Genomic DNA, 18022 nt, shown 5'->3' with positions numbered 1-18022 from the left:
CTCGACAGCTCTAGCTCTCTGGATGTCTTGTTTATGTTCAACTGCAACTCAGATATGTGACATTTTTTCCTAAAAAGCTGACCTGCTTTCTTTCTTAATAGAGAACATGCCTCAGCCTCCCAGTTGGTAAGGATGTTGAATTCCATAGAGCTTTTTTAGAGGCATGAGATATTTGTATGTATGGAACTGTCATGCAGCTTCTGTACAAGAGGGTACTGCCATCAGCAGTTGCTGACCCTGGCATGTTACCGAGCACTGTATTCAACTACAGAGAGTAGAGTCAGTCTAAGTAGATTTGTAGGTGTGCCATAATTTTCTATTAGCTTTTTCACCTTCTGTAGAGGGAACACACCATTGTTTTCAGACAATATTCAACATACTGAGCTCATCTTGCTGTGTGCACCAAAACAAGGAATGCATTAAGTTGAAAATTGTAGTGATCTCACTTGGGAGTGCTGGAGCTAAATGATGGAATCTTAAAGGAAAAAATACAGGATCCCAATATTTTTTTTCAAAAGGATTTAAAATGAGTGTTTAAAAATGAGTGATTTAAAATGTTAAAATGCACTTTCTAAATTCAAGTGCAGCACAAAGATTTAGATTTATTTATTCTGACATTTTAGAAGTATTGTTCAATATTCCTGCTAACACTGGATTCTTTTGAACTGCCAGACATCTGTGCCTTGCTACAGCATTTCTATGTTTCACTGCAACTTAGTAGTCACAATGAGACCTATTCCTGAAAGCAAGTTGGGAGCAGCTGTGCTAGCAACGTCAGAATTAAAAGAAGCTCATGGAGCACCAATTCACATAGGTGACCCTGGTCAGTGCTTTTCATTTCTCATTCTGCATGTACCTGACTGTGTATACAAGTGAAGGGGGAAGGCATGGGAACTGGTAGGACTGAAATACCTGCACCACTTAATCTGTTTTAATCCTAATGGTCACAAACCTGAATATAAAAGGAAAAAGGAAGAAAGAAAAAAAAAAGGTTCTGCGTGAGCTGAACACACAGATTTCTTAGATAAAAGACAGTTGTCAGATGTAAATAAGTTATCTGGCAGGGGGGTTTTGGTAAAAAGTGTAATCAAATTTTTCTGAAATGTGTGCAGTTTCATTTGTATGTGAATACTTTCTTGCTGTCAGAGATTCCAGTGACAGGATAGCAATGACTGACAGCATGGGGAGAAGTATGTGTGGAGGCATTTTGTGTCTTAGTGGTTGAATGTGAAAGTAAATACTGCATTATTTTAAAAAAAAATGAAATAGCATACAATGAGCACAACACTTAAGACAAAATGAATAGAAATATGACAATATTTTTTTTAAATCTAGTTTGAACAAAAATGAAAAAAAAAAAAGAGAGGAGGCTGTTTGCAAAAAGAACAAAACCAAACAAACACCTGTAATATGAAGATAGATTGCAATAATTTCCCTCTGCTGTCAGAAGTTTGGTAATCATGGGCTACCTTCACAGAAGGATCACACTGCAGGGCATGGAAGGAGATGTCATTGGTTAACAAAACAGTCCAGTAATGTACTTGAGTAACATATCTGAGTACTTAAGCCTGACAAACTAGTATTAAGTCATTATAAAAGAGTAAATTTACATAGCTACAGATTATATAAACTAATTTCATAAAAGAGAGTGGTATATTAAAGCATCTGAAGAATTTAAAACCAAGAGAAGATACCAAGTGCTTAGAATGACCGAGATTATTGCAAGTAGGTGTTAAAATAAAGCAAAAGACAATTTAATGAAAGGCAGCTAAGAGTGAGATGTATTTATCTAAGAGAGGAAAAGAGAGATTGATCATTTCTCTAGCTAAAGAATGTAGGAAGCTAACACAGTAGAAAATGTGTTCTAGAAAGAACTCATTTTGCATTGCAATCATTTATTCTTGTTTGCCAGTGCTATGAATAGAATTCTTCTGTTGATCCAGAAGATTTATATTATCTTGGAAACTCAGCATAGATGTCTAAACTGCATTTTGTTGCAGAAATAAGGTAAATACATTTTTACTGGTGTTACCGAGTACAAAAAAGGGGAAATCAAGTCAGTTCAGGCTCTGAGGATATGCACTCAAAGGCAAACTAAATGTTCCACTTTAGGGGGACTTGAACTCTTGAACTCTTAACTCAGTGTCATTGAATGATGTTTGGGGTCCACCCCCCCCAGCTTTTGCAGTATTACTGCTTAATTAGAATCACTCATTATTTCATTTTTGATCAATTCTAGGTCTGCTGGGAATACAAGATCTTTCTAAACCAGACTATGGAGATACAGTTCAACTTCACCCTGGTGACATTCCAGTGTTTTGGGCCTGTGGAGTAACAGGAGTAGAAGCAATTATCAACTGTCGTATGTGCTGCTTAGAGACTCTCTTTAAATTATCCCTCAATCTCTTTTCTCTCTCTGTTTTATTTTACTTTTTTAAAAAGGATACTGAATTGGCTGATTAGCAGGCTTGATTTTAGGGGAAGATAAAAAACACCCCAAACAACAAAAAGCCTTTGGAAGGAGAGTTTTTGTTGTGAAATACAGGTCTACTTTAAATAAAATTCTTACTGAAATTTCACAACTTTTGTGTATTTTAAAAGTTTAAATATACTGCTCTGGCAACATCAAAACATTTTTTTTAGCATTATAAAAAACAAGAAGCTTAAAGGCATTAATTTTTAAGCTTCTTCCATTTAAAATATTATTTTGTACTACATTGAACTAAAGCAATAGTAAAGGAAAAAAAAAAAAAAAAGAAGGAATAAAAAGAGAGAAGCCAGAAATCTTTCCAAAATGTTGTCAAGAGCTAGCAAATTGATTGACATGGAAAAGGGTTCTGAAGTGCCTCATGGAGAATGTTGAGCTTTTAGTTTTCTCCAAAATTAAGTAAATGTGACACACTTTACATAAGTGAAACTTTTTCTTCTGTACAGTTTTTCTGTACTGTGTGCAGTCATTTATGCACGTATGAGCGCAAAAGGCAAGAAAATGAAACAAAAGCATAGTGACAGTATTATATACTTCTGTAAGTCACTAGTGTGGAATGAAATACTCTATTTTCATTCTTACTGAAAAAGAAGCTTAAAAATAATAGGCAATATATTTGGGAAACTCTGGGAAGTCATCTGCTTTGTCCTTCTCTCCTTGCAGGATCCTTGTGGTTTCTTGCAGGTGTTTATCTGAATTCTCAACACCTGCTCTAATACGTTCAGCTCTAGGAAGAGTTCTTACATACAATCTCTTTTTTCCAGTCCCAAATCCATGCTGAAAATCCTATTCTTTCCTGGGTTCTTCAGCAAACCTATTCATCTTCCTCATGCATCCTTGTTGTAGGGAAAAGAGAGAAAAAAATTGCCAATGTCTCTCCAGTCTGTTGCACAAGTGGCTATCTATCCTGCCCTTGCCTGGAACAGACTTTCACTTTTGTTTATTTCTCCATTTTCTATATTAAAATCAGTTGTCATTAGTACATTCCAGGAAATTTTTGGATAGTTTTTATTTTGCTGTGCTACTTTCTCAGCTGGGACATTTTAAATCTGCCACATCACCAGAGCCCATACTTTAGATGAATCTGCTAGCTGGTCACAAAAAACCTGTCTGCTCACAGGATTTGGTGAGGTATTGTAAACCTCAACAACCATGTTCCCCAGGTGCTTTAAACTGCTAGCCATAGAGTCCAAAAAGTTGTAGCTCAAACGAAGCACATACGTACTTAGTAAAAAGGGTCTTCTCCACTTTCACCCTCCTAACAAAGAAAGTTTTGCTTGTTTATGTATACCAGTTGTGATTTGCCTAACAATGTACCAATTTTACCAAATCAAGTATTACCTAGATTCAGACTTTTGGAGTCAGTATAAAGACAGGAAATATTTTCAGCTTAGGAAGCTACTATGCTGTCAGGTCTAAAGAAGCTTATTTTTCTCCAGGGTTTTAGAGGCTACTCATATTTCCTTTGCTAACACTTACTGATCCACTTTTGTCATTACTCCTTGCCAGTTTAAATTGCCATGGTTTAACCCCAGCCAACAGGATAAGGGAGAGAATTGGAAGGGTGAAAACTGGAAAACTCACACGTTGAGATAAAGACAGTTTTGTAGGGAAAGCAAAAGCCCTGCATGCAAACAGAGCAAAAAGAGGACATTGTGGAAAAAAACTGATCTCAACTACCCACATGAGCTTTTTAAAAGTGAAAAAAATTTCAGATGTACATACGTACATTTCTTTCTCAAAGTGTATTAATTGCTCCAATGTAACTTAAAATATCACCTGTTTTTGTAACTGTCATCAGGCAGGGACTCTGTTGTTACATTAAGTGGCTTTTTGAAATTTTATCATCCCTATAATTTGTTACATTGCAATAATAACATTTAACTGAATTTTTTTCATTCATTTTAGGAACTCCGTTAGCTTTTACTCATTCTCGTGACTGCACGTTCATTACTGACCTAGAGAATGACAATATCAGATCCTTAGGAGGAGTCCCACAGGTCCACTGCATCTCTCAAGATCCTCTGCATTTCAGCATTGTGTCAGCAGAAGCAGCCCAAAAGATAAAGACTCTAGAGACCCTAATTGGAATAGATCCAGGTATAAACAAAAACTGTCTCCCTTTAATGAATTTGTTATGGGGTAGATACCACCTATCCGGCCTTTTTAGATATTTTCAATTCAAGAACACAGTAAGAATCTAAAGGGGATTTTAAGAATTCTTTATGGAATACAGTGAGTTTATATAACTAGGTCTTATATTTTCTGTTACTGTAGTTAATATCAGAGTCTGGCCAAAATCATTCATTATGGACAACAGAATATCTGATCTTGATGACTATATATGCTCCCAAAGTACACAGAAGCAGACTGGAGAGTCCACAGGGAATAAGTACTGTTACTGAGTAAAACTGAAATTGTATGTGAAGTACAGGGCTCATCAAGAACTCTCAGCTTGCTGGCAACAGCTTGCTGGTATTCACTGTGGAGTAAATAGCACATTTCTTTACATATATTCATGACTACTGTGGTCCTACCAGAGAATTCTAGTAGTTGCATGTCTTTTTCAAATACCACTCTCTGACAGGTGGAATTATATTAATTTCTGCTGACATATCCATCACTGAGGTGTTGTATGATGGACCAAAATGACCAGGTCACCAAGGAAGGTTGAGCAGTGGGGCTGCCTGTGTGTGCAAGGAAGAGAGGGAAGTAAAGGCACACTGAGTAGTGCAACCATTCCTAAAATACACACTGAGTTAGTCCCCTCTGGCTGCTGTAAAGTCTGAGCTCAGTGTGCCATAAATTTTCTGAAATCCTCTGTAGGCAGTAGTGGAAAACAGCTTACGCCCAGCACTCCCAAGCTCTGGGTTTGGGCTGTGTGCATACATTTGGGTCTGTTTATTTTTACTCACAAGGCCTCTCCTTTCCCACTCTCTGGAGCTGGCTTGGCATGATGCCATGCTCTGCAGAAATACAGAACCTAACTTAAAAGTTAGCTCATTTTATTGCTAAAGGAGACTACAGTACTTTGTCTCAGTTAATATACCCTGCTTCTCAGAGACTTGTATTCTGCTTGTGTTAACTTTCAGTTTTCTGAACTTTTTTCTCTGTCCATTATCTGTGTATTGCCTGTGTCTTATTTAGGAGGAACAGAGGGAGAAATACCAAAGGGGAAATTGAGGACCAAAAGAGTAAAATATGGGGGTGAGGGGAGCAAGAAGGATGAATCTACGAGGAGACTGAAAAACACCAGTGAAGACTTACCTCCATAAGCCCATCATGCTGGTACTCATGGTTTTCTTGAGTACTAGCAAATCAAAAGAACTGAGCTGTGAACTTTTTTTCCAAGTGACAGGGAAGGAACATGGGATAGGAAGTCTTTGAACAATGAAAGCCATACACAGATAATAGCGTTGCCTATTTAGGGAGTGACCCGTGAGAAGAAAGTTCTGTTAGTATTCACCTTTTTCTCAAGGTCTGATAATGTGGTTCTCTGCTACATGAAGTGTTACAAGAACTTCTAGTAGTCACCTGGATACCACTGTATTAATTGAGTTTATGAAGTCCCCAGGAAACTTACCATGTCTCTGAAACCTCACTTCTGAGATTAATAATTTCATTAAGTGAAATTTATTTGGGAATTAGTTCTTCCAAAAGGGGATGGAGTTAAATAGAGACAAAGGACCAGTTCACACATCTGAAGTCTGTATCAGACCTTCTGTAAGGTCTGGAATGCTTGAGTTGCAATCCAACTTCAGTAGCTAAACATGGTCTAGCAGGATTGTCAAAGGAAAACAGAGGGCCTAAGGAAAGGAAACAATATGCAGTAAGCTCTCAGAAAAAGCTGTTTACACTTGTACCTAAATATGCTAGGTATAATAATTTTCAAAAGCTGACATTCTTAACCTGAAAGCACAGCCCATTATCTTCATTACTCATATCCTAGATCTTCTTAGTTTTCCTGAGGAAATTACCCCAATTCCTGCCTTGACCAGAGGTTTTTCTCTCTTTTTTTTTAACCCATTTTATGTCACTAATGTATTATCACCCAGAGGGAAGCTTCAAAAGGAGAGTGATACATTGAAGTGTACTGCTCTCTTTAAATCCACTTGTCTAGGAGAGAGGGGTGTAAGGCACCTGCAGCGCCAGGGTGAGCTGCTGGGGGCCTGCCTGGCCATGTCCCACGCAGGGTCCGTGCTGATAACAACGGGATTTCCCACCCACTTCAGCCACGAGCCGCCCGAGGAGAACGACGGCCCCCCGGGAGCCCTTGCCATTGCAGCTATGCTGCAGGCCTTGGAGAAACAGGTTGCCATAGTTACAGATCAGAGAGCCATGGATCTGAATAAAAAGATTATTGAAGAAGCTGTTCAACTAGGTAAGAGACATGGGTTTTTCAGTTTTTTAACTTGCTAATTTGAGCCAAGGTTTGCTTCAGTTATAATCTGTCACTTAGTCAGGACATTTTTTTTTTCCCAGAGAATGAATCAGAATTCATCCTCTAAGCTCTGCTCATCATTGCTACGATGACATTTTGTTAACCTAGCTGGCATCATGTGAATGTATACATATCTGGGTACTGATCCTGGATGAGTTGCTTGAAATAAATTTTGGATGTCTGTTCTTATTCTTGTAGACCTGTTTTCTACTGCAAGGTCCCATTTAACAGCATTTACATCTAAACAAGTTTAAACTAAGGATATAGGGAGCTCATCAAGAACTGTGTAAAGACCTTGAATTCTTACTGTTCTAGCAATTTTGCTTTCTTTTTTTTTTTTTTTTAAGTTACTCAAAGATACATTAAAAAAAAATAGCATGTAGTATCTGAATATCATTTTGCTTTCCTGTAGGAATCCTGAAGAAGCCCATCCCTCTATTGAGTTATCAAAGGGAAAGTGCCAATTCAGCTTTAACATTTTTGTGTGAGAATGGGAATCCTGGAAGACCTAGGTATGTGTATTCAGTTTTTGAGAACGGGTCACACCTCTACTGTGCAAAATTATAATAAAAATAAGGATCGTGGTCTAAGAAGGCACAATGGCTGCAAGTAAATCCTTAAGACTTTGAATGCACAGAACAAACTTTGAAGCCAAACACTGTTATTGGAGCATACACAGAGTTCAGAATTCCACATTATTCTGCAATTATGCACTTCTGGAGTAGAAAAAAGAAGCAATTCTTCATGTATCAATAGTTCTTTTCCTTAAAAAATAATCTAAAAGGCTTTCAGTCGTCATTCTATAAGTAGATATATACACACTATATATTTTTTTACCAATTTTTAAATCAGTGAGAAGATCAAAAAGTATTATATCAAAGTCAGTGAAAGAGCTAAGAAAAGTGCTGTGGGAAGTATGCATTTTCTAGAGCTTTAGCTCTAGTCTGACAGCTAGGGAATCTGATCTGACTTAATAAAATGTCATGTGTTTGTAATGGTGTGATTAGGGTTAATGCACTGGAGAATTTGCTAAGTAGCTGTATGCTCATTTCATTACTTAGCATGCAACTTATATTTCCTTGAAGTAGGCATACATTGCTCATTTTTATTTATCTTTCCATGTAAAGTAGTTACAGTAGTTCCAAGTAGTTGCCCTCAGTTTGCATTCTTTAATAAGAAGGTCTTTCACCCTGGTATTTGTTTCATTAACTTATTGAATTCTCATTTATTTCTGCAGGTTAGTGTATACTGTAATAGTACACATGATACTGTCTTCATTTTTATGTGTTGTTTTAAAAATGTCTTTTATAGCTATGCTTAATAAAAGTACAGGCAGATTCTATTTAAACTGGTCCCTTAGTCCCAAAAGGCTGAAGTATTTTTTTTAAAGTATACAACTAACCTGCTGAAGGTCTCTGGAACCACTGTAGATACCCACCCACAAGAACATTAAGTAATTAATCAGAATTAGTAACCTCTTAACAGTAACAATGGAGAAACAGAAACAAAATAACTTGATTCTAACATACAGTGGCAGGCAGAACTGAGTACTATAGTTCTACTTAAAATGTAGGACAGCTGCAGTACATCTGTCTACTTTCATAACCAGCAAAACAACCATGGACTTAAAAAATAAATCCCCCAAATCTAAAGACCCAAACCCAAACATTGCCTAACTAGAAACAGATGAATATTTGCCAAGCAATGTACTTTAAGCAGAGAATGTATTTGCACTAACAAGGATTTCGATGATCATTAATTTTCCACTTTTTGGCTTTCTTTGAATACCCTTACAGAGACTAATATTTTACAAGATACCATCTGCTTTAATGTGAAACAGAGCCAGGCCAGATGGCTGACCCAAAGGATTGCTGGCTAGGAGGATTGCAGGAACTTCTCCATTTCTTGGTAGCAAATGTGGTTTGGGGGCGCTGCACTAAAGCTATTAAAAAAAACCTAAACTAATCTTTGAAAAAAAACCCATAGACAACTACATTCAGAAATAACAAAACAGTATCCAAGTTTTACCTTGAATCCCAAGTGGTCAAAAAGCAGAACCAGGCACAAGCAGCCAACAGAAGTATTTTTCATGTGAAAATCACAGCTTTGACTTCTCCCCTCTGTTTTTTCATTCACCTCTAACCAGATTTGATCACTTGGTAGCCATAGAACGTGCTGGGATGGCTGCTGATGGCAATTATTACAATGCCAGGAAAGTTAACATTAAACACCTCGTGGATCCCATAGATGAACTATTTTTAGCTGCACAAACCATTCCAGGAATCACAACAACAGGTAAGTGTGAGTTTGTGTGATGTTCTCAGTAGCAAGAGAAGCACAGAGCAGGAATTCTTTCTGTCAGTGAAGGGGAGCAGGAGGCAGGTGCTGAGTGGCTGCTTTCAGGCTACAGCTGTTTGTTGTGATTGGATTTGAAGACACCGTTGCTGGAGAAAAATTACAGGTTTCTATTGAAGGATTCTCACAGCCAAAAAAAATCACTTCAAAGTTATTTAAGGACAAAAAAGCAAAAACGCAAGCCCAGATGTATTACCTATGCATAAGTCTATGTACATACACTCTAAGTCCAGTTTTTGATAGTGACTTTATTCTATATTTTTTGTGTTGAAGGCAACATAGAACATAAGTGGTTGTTGGATGGTAGCATTCCTTCTTAAAGTATTGGTTTTATGATTGTTACACCTAAGTTAAAACAGCAGTCTGGATAGAATCTGTGTTTATATTGCCTTTAGCAGTACATTTCTTTAAACAGGGATTACATATTTGCATCTATTAAAATAGTGCCTTCTCCAACAAAATGTGTGTACAGTAGGAATCTGGAAAGGAATGCCTTGTCCTTCCCACCAAAACAACATTGGCCTTTGCTAATACCTCTGATGAGAATGCTTTTGTCAGCATGCTGCTCCTCTCTTTAGGCAACAAACTTTTTTTTTCTTGAAAACTTACTTATATCTGGTTTGGAAAAAATATGCCATAGACCATTTTACAATATCCTTATACAATCAAATGCTTCCTGCTACCATGTGTGGCCCAAATGAGAGTTTTGGAGATACATAATCTCTGTAAATATTAAAATCAAATTAGAAATAAGTACCCATGCCAGACTGATTTCTGTCACATCAGAACACATCTGCTGATTTAGCTTTTTTTCTTCTTATAGTGCTGTGGACTCACTCCTAAGTATTACCAAAGGCATGGGAACTTAGACTTCTCAGTTTTGTTGTTTTTGAAATGTTTCTACAGAATTTAGAGAGCTTCTGCAGAGATAATGCATAGTCTGATTTCAATCTATTGGTATCATTTAAGAGCTGTGTAGCAGAGGACTTCACTGATGTGTGTTATTATTGTAAAATTTGCAATAATATTGCAAATTTTACAAAATTTGCAATCTTTTACAAAATTTGCAAACTTTGTATTTAGATTTAATTGGGTTTTTTTTTTCCTATTCATGAGATGTACCTTCCATCATTCAAAAGGAAGCACTCTAGATGGCACTGTCTTGGCAATCTCAACAGAGGACAAAGATTGACTGAATAGGTGTTATATAGGACAAGCTCTGTTTTGTAAAGATGTCTAGCAAAATGCCTAAGAGCTTAATCTGCTGCTGTTAGTTTCAACTCCTATCCCTGATTTTAGGTTGTTGATGCAAGAATTTGATCTCTCTAGCTACTTACATAACATCACAACCTGATTCCTTTAGTAAAAATACCCTAATCTCTTCAAATATCTCCCACAGCAGCTCAAAGTATATTATTTATTTGCTGGAGTTTGGAATGTTCTGCCAGCTGAGAATTTGAATCAATTCAGCAGAATGTAGCTTGTTTCAAACATTCTCTGAATATTCAAATATACTATGAAATGTCATTAATAAAAAATACCACAGGCTTGTGAAAAAGAAGAAAAGCAGTTATTTAGATTCACTGTGTCTCAGGGCTGTGAACTTTATCTAAAGAGATTTCTGCATAGAAAATGGTTTAACAAGTCAGAGGCTTCAAAGGACAATGAAGGGATCTGCTCTGATCTCCCATGGCATTTGTGTAAGTGGATATTCTGCTCTGGAGAGCTAACTGTAAGAAAACACTGTCACTGTTTCTTACATTGTCTGTTACCTAGTTAACATTTCTTGTTTTGCTTATCACATTAACTTTTTTGTGTCTGTTATTTTAATTGGGAAGTAATTTCTTGGGTTGGATGGTGGGTTTTTCAATGTGTTTCTGCCAAATGTAGTTTAACTTAGCCACTGTGGCCTTTGTGTTTTGTCTCCCTTTACTGATAGCAACGTGTTGCTACTGATGAGGATAATTTCTTTTTCTAGTGGGGCTGTCTTCAACTTTCTTTATGGTCAGTAGGAATTTGGAGGCATATGACTAGTTCCAGAATAAATGCAAATATTGTACAGAATTAGGGTGGAGTACTTGAATAACCTTATAGGCTAGAATACCAGAAAGATCAAGTTTTCAGCCTACAGAAATTCTTTATATAGTGTGCTCCGTGGCAAGAAGCACTGTGTCAGTTGGTGGAGAGGGGAAATGTTAGAACATTTGTTACATGCTGATTAATTGCTGTCAAGTGTTACATTTAAAACGAGATCTGTATTTTTTGAAAAATTCTGATCTGGTAGTTTGACCACCGACAAAGCATGAACAATGCCTGCAATTGTATGAATAGTGACATCCTAAAAACTCAGGGAGTGATGAGCAGCCTTGAGGAATTCACAAAGTAAGAAGATGTGAAAGGCTGAGTTTGGAAGGGACTGATTTTCCACATAAGTCTGAAATAAAAGATTAAGAAATGTTACTGGAACCACATTTTTTTTTCCAGCTGTCATATAATTGACATAGCTATATGCTATTTATATAGGAGCTAATTAAAGCTTTCCAAAGTACTGCATGAAAAAATGGGGTCACACATTTTCCTTTCATACAAAAGATTTTTAGCAGAGAAGACTGACGTCTCCTGCATATTTCATGAATGTAGTTTCAGAAAACAATGTACTCAGTAGGAACTTGCATAGAAGATCCAGCAGAACTATTTTTCCTTTGCCTGAAAAGAAATTGGGCCTTTAGAAGAGGATTCATCTTGCCTATTTTCAGAGATCTATATTTGAGATGTCTGCTTTGGGGTGAGATGAACTGAATGTGTGAAGGGAGTGTTTCTTTCTGCTGACTTTAAAAGCAGCATAGCTGACTGGCTCATGTATGGATGGCTGCGTTTGCACAGGTGAATTTCACTCTGGAGATCACAGTACAGTTCTCTGGCAATGTGTGGAGGAAGAAGAAAACAGATGGGACAGGAGGCTTTTCAGTGGGGTGTTCTTTTTCTCCCAGTGTCACACAAATGGGATCCATCCACAGCAAAAGATCTACTAATTGTGCAGCCATCCTGGTGACAGGACTCCCACAAAGACAGGAGAATCAAAGCAGGGCTGATAGAAAAAGCCCTGAGCAATGGATATGTTTCAGTTAAGGAAACTGTTAGTTATTTTCACGGGACAAGAATTCATCTCAGCCTTTTTAAAGAATGTTAAAAGCATAAATTTTAATTTTGAGTATAAGAAAAGTCAGAACATTGTGTGTGATTCTTACAAAGCAGTAGAACTTCCATGTTTATATATGAGGATAAGAGCACCAGGACTATATCAACACCTGTTTGAAAAGTACTACCAATAAAGAGATTTTTTAGAAGAAAGCACCATTAACTCCCAATGGTGAAATAAATGGGAGCAGATTATTAAAGCAGATAAAAAAGAGTAGCTGTTCCATGGCAAATCCTTTTATGTAAGCTGTGTGTCACTCAGTTACACCCTACTTGACTGGATAGACTTAAGGAATCAAATAAAAATTGCTGCTGAGAAATGACTTTCCATTTCACTTAAAGAAGAAATTTGCTACAGACACATGATATATTTATGCAGTTACTAAAAGTGTTAAATTTACCAGTTTTCAGGCCTTGAAGTGTAAATGATAAATATTGTAATTTCTCTTCTGTAACACATACTATGCATTAGAGCACAGTCACATTTCAAATTCAAATCTGATACATCACAGTGAGGACTTGGAGCTCTTCATTTGGAGCTCTTCACTGTTCTGTTTCACAGACATGGTCAGGGATTTTTCTGTGAAATCTTCAGATTGAAGAAGATGCCATTCAGACTAACAGACGAAAGAGAAATTTTAATTTCCAACTAAATAGGAATAATAATTTATTAATAATTATAAATAATAAATAATTTTAATGTGTTTTTTAATATCTTGGTAAGAGACCAGAGGTACTATCCAGCTTTTATGTAAACTACTAGTTTATATGTTACCCTCATCTCCAGGTATCTCAATGACATCTGACAGCTTTATGTCCCAAATACTGGGTTGCCTAGAATTTTCCTGAAATTGCATAGATCTCACTGATTTCACTAAAAGCACTAAGACAAGCACACAGTATTTCTATTTGTGCAACAAAAATCAAGGTCTGACATCCAGTATAAGAAAATTAAAATAAATAAAGACTAGCTATTTTTTTGGTAAGTGACTGTGGAAAATGGAAACAGTAATAGTATACAGGGCTGGGCTCTTTGTGTACTGCAGCACATTAGTCCTTGATGGGCAGTGCAGTCAGGCCTGCTTCTGCCCAAATCCTTATGTATGTTTTTGCTTGTCTTTCTGCAACGATTTTTATTTCTATTCTTTTTTTTTAATTAAAGCTTGTAACAAGCCAAAGTTTTCTATGCTTGCTTTATCATAGAATTGTTGGCTGATTTCTTAGGTTGATTTGAGTTTAATTTTCTGTATTCTTTCTTTCTTTGTGCTGATGTACTTGTGATAACACATTACATAGAACACTCATGTAAGGCCTTCCATAAGCAAAGTTCACTGTCTTGATTCTGTCTGCAGTTCACAACCACTTGATAATTTTGATTTCTTTTGCATGCACGCAATGTACATTGTACATTACATGTATAAACTTAGAGGTTGCCGAGGCTGCCATGTAATAGATGATGTTTTCAGCTCTTTCATTCCCAGTCTTCTGTTTTTAGGTGCTGTGGATGAAAAAGGATAAACCATCTTTTATGGAGCTATGAACTATCACAGCAACTGTGGGGAAGAAACTGGATGTTTTCTAAAGGGATTGTCAATTATATGCTGTGTTCATACTCATTTTGTCTTTTTCCCTTTTATAAAGGTGTTGGAGATGGAGGAAATGAATTAGGAATGGGCAAAGTAAAAGATGCTGTAAAGAAGCACATAAAAAACGGAGATGTTATAGCTTGTGATGTTGAAGCTGATTTTACTGTTGTAGCTGGTAAGGGGTTTTTGGTGGGGTGGGAGAGTAGCTGGTGTTTGAGAATAGAACTGACAAGGAAACATTTGCCTTTCCAAGTAATGTTTATTGGCCCTTTCCAAGTCATCCTCAGCAAACTGATCTATCTCTGTATTGTGTACCTTTTCTGAAGAGTTAAGCACATGTTGCTTCAGAAGAACTGACTCAAAACTGAGAATGTTCCATGAACAAAGTGCACTTTATATTCAGGCAAATCCTGAATATTTTTGAAAAATCACACATTATATAAAATCACAGAACCATAGAATCCTAAAATTATTTGTGTTGGAAGGAACCTTGAAGATCATCTAGTTCCTACTCCCCCTGCCATGGGCAGGAAACCTTTCACTAGACCAGGTTACTCAATAACAAATATTAATAAGGAAGACTGCAGAAGTGATCTGTGTGGGAATTAAAATGTCTGTGCACATACAAATTTTCAGTATAATTGATAAACTTCTGTTTGGAGTGTGCTCCTATCAGGCATAAATTAGTCATATTGCCCCTTTACAAAGAGATAAGTTTTTTCAATAGTCATTCAAGGACAAATGTATGTTCTTAATGTTCTTGTTGTTCAACAAAAGTTGAATGTTATAGTTAAAATTCTGCTTTACACCAGCGTGAAATAAAATTCACAGTGAGAGAGAGATGTTCAGCATGGACCAACTTGTGAACTGGACAGTCCATATTGTCCTTGGGCTCAGGTTTCTCTGTTCCTAACCCGGGTGTCTCTGGCACACTCTGGACACTAAGCAGCCAATTTGTGCAGTTTGGTGCAGTGCCACTCTTTGCAGGGGTCTCTAACTGGGGTGGCTACGCCATTGCCTGTGCTCTGCACGTGCTGCGCTGCTGTGAGATCCACGACCGCTACCTGCGCAGAGCCGTCGGCTTTCCACGCGCGCCGAGCCAGAGGCTCTGGCTGCCAGCGCTCCCGTCCGTCCCCAAGGTAACTCCTGCGGGCAGCGCTTGGGACTTGCTCATGACGGGGAGATGGAAGTGGCCAGCAGCTGCTGAGTCCTGCCTGGGCTGGTTCAATACCTCACCCTCACAAGTTCTGGGCATTTCTGGGGATTCCTTGTGAAGGAGCAGCCACACTGTCCTTAGACTGTTTTCCACAAAGGATTTGAGACAGATTGCAAATAAAAATCCCCCAATATGAATGTGTTCATGTCTTGTAGCGTCAAGCAGAAGACAGTGCTACAATTTTATGGGCAATGCAAGAAATCCTTGGATTGACATACAGTGATTAAAATTCCCTGTTTGCTTCCTTAGTATCATTCGTGATTTTTTAACCCTCTGTTGTAGTGTCCTTTAGATGTCTGCTTCCAAAATCAAAAGTTACAGTTGTTATGCAGTAGCCACTCCATACTTCTGATCTTTGTACCTTACTTCTGATCTTCCCCTTTTCGTAGTTTGCTGGAACCTTTCTACAATTAGTTTTGAATGTTTCTAAATTAAAGTTGGAGAAAAACTTGTGCATGAATATTTTTAAATGTGTTTTGACTAATGCAGCTCTGTACAGTGTGATATTCTGGGAATGCAAAGGTTTCAGACTGAGAAAAAGTAAAATAACTGAGAGGGGTGAGAAACGACTCTGATCTGTACTCATCCTGCTGAGCACGTGCCTCTATTTTTAACTTGACAGTGGTTAAAAAAAAAAGTCTGTTTATACACTCACACACACCCCTAATGATTAAATATGTTCCACAACTTTGCAATAAATTTGGAGCTTCAAGATTTCAAGATTCAGCTTTATTAGCAGAGATTTGGACAAACCCTTTAAGTGTGTGATGTCCAAGAATGCTAAGCAAAATGCAATCCATCTACCATAGCTGCTGCCCAAAACAAATAAGTTTTTCTCCTGAGATGACGGGACATTCAGCATGAAATTCCAACAAAGTACCTTTTAAGTATTTTAGAGTAGATCTCACTAATTTTTTTTGAATTCTTGCTATCTCAGTTTTTCATCTAAAGGTCATAAAACTGAAACTGATCCCAACACTTGGCATAGCCATATACCTTAACAAAGCTTATATGGCCCTTTTCAGCACAGTCTTTTTTTTAAAACAGATAAATTATTTTTCCGTTTTCAGTGTTTTTTCCAGTTGCATCTACTGGTTTTTGACCTTTAAATTAATGCACTCTAAAATGACTGTGATCAAAATTCCTGGTAATGAGATACTTTAATTAAATGATATATTGTGTACAGGAAAACCGTCTTGTTTTTGTTTTACTAAGCTATACAGCTGGGAATATTAATGATCCAATAATGGGCTACTGAATGTGCAATACTGAAATCTGTTGAGATAAAATAAATGGAAACAGTTTTGTGGAGGAGAGAAAATGACAAAATGTCTGACAAGAAAATATGATATCTTTAATTATAAATCACACAATAATGAACAGTGCAGAAGATTGAATACATTAGTATTCACATACTCCATTAGTATAAAAAAATCAGACCATTTATGTTTATATGGCCACTTTCTGCAAAATTCAGCTTCACTTAATGCTATAATAATTACCCTAGTGAGATAAAGAGCAACACCACACAGATCCATCTCGGTGTTTATATTTGTGATTGTAATTGGAAAGAGGACATTTGAAGGAGTCCCTTAGCACCAAACAGCTTTCTTATAACGTGTTTTATTTTTCTTCAAAAATGGCACTTCCATGAATGCTGTAAGTCATAATTACTAAGTGAAGACTTCCCCTGAAACACCAACATTATTTCCCTTCAGCTGGTTCGAGCAGTGTCAGAATTGCACTGCCAAACCCCAGAACTGCAGAGCTCTCCTTTCCCACTGAACAGCAAACTGAGATTGCTCTGAGTTCATGGATGAGCCTTTCCACGCATCTTAGCCAGAGATGCTGCAAAGCATTTGTTCTGTGCTGAGAACTGCAGGAGCAGGAAACAGCTGGACCTAAACAATCGTTGCTTACCTTTACCTTTGCTTACCTAATAATTTGATTATGGTATGGGCTTGGTTTTTCAGACGTTCATAGTCTCTCTCGCTGTGAATTTTTACACAAAAGTGACTGTAATGAAATTCATTCTTTCATACATATCCAAATGTAGCTAATGCTAAACATCCTACAGTCAACTCTGCATTTCATTGCATCTCACAGACAGGTTAATGTATGAAGCATTTGTTCTTTTACTGAACTCTTTATTAATGGCAACATATTAGCTGTATAGTATTTTTAAATTATGACCTACAATAATATGAAGTATATTATAAATATATAAAGGTGTGACATATTTTTAGTGTGCTTTATTAGATTTGTCATTCATAAGGAAGTTTTCCCCCTTGAATAAAGCACAAACTAATGAGATCTTTTTCTATTAATATGATTATTTTTTCCAGTTACCCCACTCCCAACATAATTATTTTCTAAAGAGAAAGCTTTGGTCAAATTGCAGCACTGTACAGCTAAGGAAGCGTGCTATACATTGTATTTGCTTATTACAAATGGAAACTGTAGCATTTGATGACAGGCATAGTAATTATGTAGTGTTAAGCAAGCAAACTTTTTTACCTCATCTAAGCAGATCACAGAGCTCTAATACGTAACTATTTGTGTTAGAGATTACATTTTCTGTATCCAATTTAGGTGTCTCTTTTGTGACAGGAGAGATCTCCTTTGCCCTTTTGAATTTAGATACACTCAGTGCTAAGAGAAAACTGTTGTACAGAAAGATCAGTTGTATATATTTGCATTTATGTATATGATCATTCATATGATATAAACAGATGTGT

General features: G+C 37.0%; 1 protein-coding gene across 6 annotated transcripts in view; it reads left to right on the top strand.

The window, feature by feature from the left end:
* DGLUCY (D-glutamate cyclase) overlaps nt 1-18022 on the top strand; it is a 46990-nt gene that overhangs the window by 26367 nt on the left and 2601 nt on the right. For 4 of the 6 annotated variants that reach the window (XM_053944924.1, XM_053944922.1, XM_053944923.1 and 1 more), the window contains 8 exons: nt 673-823; nt 2240-2362; nt 4397-4588; nt 6609-6869; nt 7342-7441; nt 9076-9224; nt 14124-14243; nt 15056-15207. In XM_053944924.1, the coding sequence (XP_053800899.1) occupies nt 673-823; nt 2240-2362; nt 4397-4588; nt 6609-6869; nt 7342-7441; nt 9076-9224; nt 14124-14243; nt 15056-15207 (1248 nt within the window). The remainder of the gene's footprint in view (nt 1-672; nt 824-2239; nt 2363-4396; nt 4589-6608; nt 6870-7341; nt 7442-9075; nt 9225-14123; nt 14244-15055; nt 15208-18022) is intronic. The other 2 variants (XM_053944925.1, XM_053944926.1) reach the window with 2 other exon arrangements.

The sequence above is a fragment of the Vidua chalybeata genome, chromosome 6 (assembly GCF_026979565.1).
Source record: "Vidua chalybeata isolate OUT-0048 chromosome 6, bVidCha1 merged haplotype, whole genome shotgun sequence".
NCBI lineage: Eukaryota > Metazoa > Chordata > Aves > Passeriformes > Viduidae > Vidua > Vidua chalybeata.
Note: the sequence above shows the minus strand (reverse complement) of the source record. Positions and strands in the feature narration are given on the sequence as shown.